This window comes from Hoplias malabaricus, chromosome 2, assembly GCF_029633855.1.
Source record: "Hoplias malabaricus isolate fHopMal1 chromosome 2, fHopMal1.hap1, whole genome shotgun sequence".
Lineage (NCBI taxonomy): Eukaryota > Metazoa > Chordata > Actinopteri > Characiformes > Erythrinidae > Hoplias > Hoplias malabaricus.
Window position 1 is genome coordinate 78971440 of NC_089801.1, and position 6000 is coordinate 78977439.

At 39.3% G+C, this 6000-nt stretch overlaps 1 protein-coding gene across 1 annotated transcript in view; it reads right to left on the bottom strand.

Annotated features, from left to right (window-relative positions):
- Positions 1–5687, bottom strand: part of LOC136678220 (NACHT, LRR and PYD domains-containing protein 3-like) — a 32040-nt gene extending 26353 nt beyond the window's left edge. The window contains exons 1-2 of the mRNA XM_066656189.1: positions 5635–5687; positions 789–902 (exon numbers count right to left, since the gene is read on the bottom strand). Of these exons, the coding sequence (XP_066512286.1) occupies positions 789–902; positions 5635–5687 (167 nt within the window). The remainder of the gene's footprint in view (positions 1–788; positions 903–5634) is intronic.
- Between the last annotated feature and the right edge of the window lie 313 nt (positions 5688–6000).

The following is a 6000-nucleotide window of genomic DNA, read 5'->3' on the forward strand; positions in this document are numbered from 1 at the left end:
AATGATTCCAGGTAGGCTCTGGACCCACCGCGACCCTGAATTGGATAAGGGTTACAGACAATGAATGAATGAACGTATGATGCTATTTAATGTGTATTCCCCTTTTTGAATATTCATTTTATTGCAGCTCTGTTAGAATCAGGGTTAATATTAATATATACTTTTGACTCTGCTCTGAATGTCTGCTCTCTGGAAATGTGAAGTGGAGACACAAGAACAAGTTTAAAGACACAATTGGATTACAAAGAGTGATATTTAACCATAGCTTCATCTGCTGTAAATCTACTGTCATCACACAGTAGCGCTGCTGTGCTCTATATATTAATATTTTCAAGGTTAAACACTAGAAAACTGAGGGTTGGACAACATTTTTAAAATTAACAAAGTATCATATCATTTATCAAGGGAGGGAGGTCAAACAAGTAGAACTTAAAAAAGTCAGGGCTAACACTGATCTCAATATTTCCTGCTCAAGAATCATAACAGTGAACAGAACTCACATTTCTAAATGTGACTGAAAACAGTCTGGCTTAACTCCCTTAGATTTCACCCCTGCTCGTAAGAGAACTCATACAGTAGTGTAAGACACACACACACACTGCTCATTCATGTAAAGAACAGTGACCCTGGCAGCAGCACACTCCAGAAAATAATTGATTAAATAACAGAAGAACCCTATTCTCCCATGTGCAGGATCATCTGCAGAAAACACACACACACGAAAAATATCAAACACTGCTGGTTGAGTGTCGTGCTGAAACTCATGAGAATGTTAAGTCATGTCTCACCTCGGGTCAGAACTGACTCTTTCGTTACTGAAATTAGGAGGAATGAACATTGAGTTGTTGCTCTTCAGAGACACACAGCTGGGGGCTGGAGATTCTGCTCTGAACGTCTGCCATCTACAACAGAGCAGACAGTTCAAAATATAGAAAGGAAATAGAATCCACTGGTTTATATACAGTCAGGTGAAAATAATTGTAGTTAGCTGATTATATAATATAAATAAAGAATAATTTATCCAACACTTTAATCATTAATATCTATAGGTTGCCGTGCCGAGATTTTTTATGTTTTTTTTTTGCCGTGGGCGCCATATTGATTGATTGTCTGGTTTCAGAACGCAGCACAGAAACACGCCTCCTCTTCCCGTCAGTGGGGTAAAGCATCCTGTAGTGTGGCATAATGAGGAGAAAAACACTGCTAAAACTGGTTAGCCAAATTAACATTTTCGTCATAGGATCCAATGGAAAACTGGAGAGTTATTCATACACTGATCATATACAAGCTTCATATTATTTCACTCGTGTTTTATTTTAGTGCCAGACTACAGACACAAGCCACATATTCTTTTGATCAAAGCATGTCACTGTGCTCTGAGAGTGTAACTGATCATGTTTTTATCAGGACTGTCTTCCTCTGGTTTGGCCTAAAGTTTAATAAAGTAGTTCTCCTTGTCTGAAAGTGTGAGTGATCAGTGAGAGAGGCTTCCATGCCGCAGTGAAGCCAATGCAGAATCCCAAATATCTCTACGTCCTTCGTAGGGCTCAGTGTTGGTCACAAAATAATGGTCTGTGCACCCACAGCTCAAGGGACCTGGAGGTTGTGGGTTCGATTCCCACTCCGGGTGACTGTCTGAGGAGTGTGGTGTGTTCTCCGTGTCTGCGTGGGTTTCCTCCGGGTGACTGTCTGTGAGGAGTGTGGCGTGTTCTCCCTGTGTCTGCGTGGGTTTCCTCCAGGTGACTGTCTGTGAGGAGTGTGGTGTGTTCTCCCTGTGTCTGTGGGTTTCCTCCGGGTGACTGTCTGTGAGGAGTGTGGTGTGTTCTCCCTGTGTCTGCATGGGTTTCCTCCGGGTGACTGTCTGTGAGGAGTGTGGTGTGTTCTCCCTGTGTCCATCTGGGTTTCCTCCGGTTTCCTCCCGCAGTCGAAAAACACACGTTGGTAAGTGGATTGGTGACTCAAAAGTGTCCGTAGGTGTGAGTGTGTGAGTGAATGCGTGAGTGTTGCCCTGTGAAGGACTGGCTCCTCCTCCAGGGTGTATTCCCGCCTTGCGCCCAATGATTCCAGTTAGGCTCTGGACCCACCGCGACCCTGAACTGGATAAGTGTTACAGATAATATCATCAAACAGGAGCTGATTGTCTGTGTGGAAAGACTGGTCTCTGGTGGTGGCATCTCTTCACTGCTTGATTTGTGTCTTAGCATTTTAACTCATTCCCCAAACTGTGATCATTAAATGTTGAATCTTAACACTTGAACTTGTGTTTCAACATCACAGAATCAATAAAACAGACACAAATGACATGTCTAATATTTCTAACAGAAGGTAACACACTTTGAGTCTGGAGGGTCTTCTCCAGTCCAGGGGTCATGAAACTCCATCATAACCTTTTACTCTTCAGAGATAAACCTGGACACCGGACACACTCCTCTGTTTCCTGTGAAGAGATTTTATCATTTAATACATTGCTAGGACACTGCCACAAAGGGGAAGGGACTGGATGAAAATGCAGAAAGTTCATTAAAAAAATAAATCAGGAGGCAGAGGTAAAAGCAAATCAGTTCCAGGTTAAAATACATCAAACAGAATAGTACAGGGGCAGGTAGACTGTCAAAATACTGAGAATATTAAAATATATGAGAGAGAGAGAGAGAGAGAGGGAGAGAGAGAGAGAAAGGCACATTGGCTTTGAATTTGACACACAAGACCTTACAATGGTGAATATGAACACAACATAATTAATCTCTGGCCATGGATTAATTAAACAGTTATTCTAACATTAAAAAAATATTATATATAACGGCCTCGTTGCTGTTCACGGCTGGGTTGTCAGTGTTCACCAATAGCAACAAAAATCCCACCTTCTTCTGAAGAAGCTCATAAGATGATTGGCTGTACTATGCCTTTTTTTTAATGGCATTGGGTTAAAAGACTGACAACAAAATATTCTAACATCTGATTGGCTGCAGCAGTAGAAAGAAGAAGGGTGTAGAGTTGAAACCGAAAGCAGTAAAATAACACTGTAAACTGTGTTAAATAATGACTCTAAAGTAAACAATACTCTTGCAGAGTTAATACACACTCAGATGTGGTCTATATTTGACTTCAGCAACACAATAAACACAGAACCAAACTTCGCACAAACAGCTGTAGTTGACTGAACGCCATCGTGTCTGGATCAAAAACACGACTAAAGCTGAGAGTAAACCACAGAGAACAGCTACAAACACAGGGTTCTCTCTTTAACCCGCGGGATAGTGTTCACATTAATGTTATAATGTTTTAATGTTATTAAGGCTCACCGTCTCAAACCCCAGCAGCTTTGTCTAGTTTCTCTTCTGACTCTGCCTTCGTCCGCTTCTTCCTGTCGTTTTCAGGAAGTGTGTGTGGAGGAAAGAACACTGACTTCTCTGCGTCACGCGGCAGTATGTGAACAACAACACGCTATTTGTCATTTCTCTGTATAAAGTGTTAAACTTCATTGCTACATTAAAAACTCTTGACATAATTAAATCTGTATCATTAGAGCGTTTTAAAACAAGACACACAACTCACCCTTGATCCTGTAACAGTCACAAACAGCAACTCATTATTGTTGGGCATTTGGTGACTTTCACCTCTTTTAAAATGAACTGTGTTATAAATAGATCGAGTGTGTTCACAGAGCTGGGTTATTGTCACCTGAGCAGAACAAAGCACAGCACTGCCACAGAAAGAGGTTGGATAAGGGAAGTATAAATAATTGTTAGGGACAGTATTTAACCTTTGACTGTTCAAATATATTAGTGTTCACATTAAACCCTCAAACACCTGGTTAAAAAACATTTTTTTTTCCCCAATAATTTCTTGTTTGGGATCCACACAGGCACAGCCCACTTGTTTTGTCACTGCACTGCCAATAAATTCTGGCATCAAATTTAAGCTAAAATAATAATTCTGTAATAATTATGACATTAAATCATTCAGACCTGACTAATCAAACCTCAGGAACACAGGGCACCCCCAGGATCAGTTCACCGAGCCGAAACATTAGTCTTAACCTCTATGTCATGTATAAAGGTTTATTTCATACCACATAAAGGTCTTTCCCCCCACACATATATACAGTCAGCGTTTTATACTCACATTACAGGGTTCAATTATTTTATAAATGTTGGTGATTTTATTTAAATTTAAATAAATTAAAAATTAAAAAATGAAGCACAGTTTCTTTTTTTCATTTTGACAAGTATTTATTTCACTCTGTGAACGTCCTTTAACATACACTCACTGGCCACTTTATTAGGTACAGATACCTTTTATCTCTTTGTAGTTCTACAGTCTACATTTGGTTAGTGGACTATTCTCAGTTCAGCAGTGACACTGAGGGATTTAGAAGAAGAAGAATCATCTTTATTAAACCCATTAGGGAACTCGTTTCTCTGCATTTAACTCATCTGTGGTAGTGAAAATACACTCACACACACACACACACACACACACACACACACACTCACACACTCTCTCACACTCAGACACAGACAAAGACACAGACACAGACATACAGCCAGAGCAGCAGCTGCCAACCACCTCAGCACCTGGGGAGCAGTTTGGGGGTTTGGTGCCTTGCTCAAGGGCAATTAAGCTGTGCATTATTTTTTCTTGTAGATCCTGGGAACCGCACGGGAATTGAACTCAAGCTCACTTCTCTAACCTTAAAGCTACAGCTGCCCCCAGGTGTTTAAAAACTCCAGCAGAACTGCTGTGTCTGATCCACTCTTTCCATTGAAGAAGAGAGTGGAAGGGGAAAGAAAACATCAGAGCAACATAGGGACTACAGTCTGTAAAGAACCTTTACATCAAGTGAAGGTTCTTTAAAAGGTTCTTCACACTCACACATCTCTGAAACAAACATGGTTCTTTATGGAAACAAAAGTGGTTCTTCTGTGGCAGCTCTCAAAACCCATTTGTAGCACCTTCATTTTTAAGAATGTATTGGAATGATCAACTATTCACACGTTTTAAAATGACTTCACTACATTAACATTTAATAATAATAATAATAATTATTATTATTATTATATTATTATAATTGTAAATAATTTTTATAATCTTCTATACATCTTCAATAGTCTTAATCTTCAAAAGCGTTTTGCTCTAGTCTCATACACACACTGCACACATGTGGTTGTTGCCTATTAACAATTTAACAGTTTGTGACTCATTCTGTGATTGTTACCCTGTGTGAAATGTGGGATGTGTTTTGAAGTCATTGTCTGATTTGTTGTCAATGAATATTTTTGACCATTCATTGATTTTAAATAAATTACACCTCCTCTACAGCAAACACACTTCTGTCCCTGTTGATGCGCAGCTGCATTTTAAATGCTGTATTTCGTGTATTAGACGGCATAATAACTTTGACAAAATTGTACTCCCCTAATAATATTCCCCATTACAATAAAATACATTTGAGGATAATATCTACAGAGCCAAAGTCATGTGGCCAAAATGATTTGATGTGTATCAGGCCTCACCACCCAGAGTAAAGGGGGAGTATCATTTCAGTGCTTCCATTAAAACATTCCTAAACTTTTCATGGCTTTCCTATTGCTACTTTACTTTATTTTTTATTAAACTTCTCTAATGTCTCACCTGAAACCAAGGGGGCAGATCTCCTGATCGGTGCGAATAAAAACCCTGTCCATTTTTAAACCATTCATTTTACTTCAGACGATGTTTAAAGGTGTTGATTGGACACTTTGTTTTGTCAAAAGCAAAATGTATAATATATATATATTTAACATACAATATTATATAACCCCTGGTGATTAATGATGCCTTTACTGTTTTGAACGTTACTCATGCCGCGAGGAGACACAGTACAGGAGAAAAGCACAGATGAATATTGTGTGTAACGTTTTGTGTGTGTGTGTGTGTGTGTGTGTGTAAGTGAGAAACAAATAAGTCATTTACTTATTTAAGTACGTTATAAACCGATCAACCATAAGATTAAGCCCA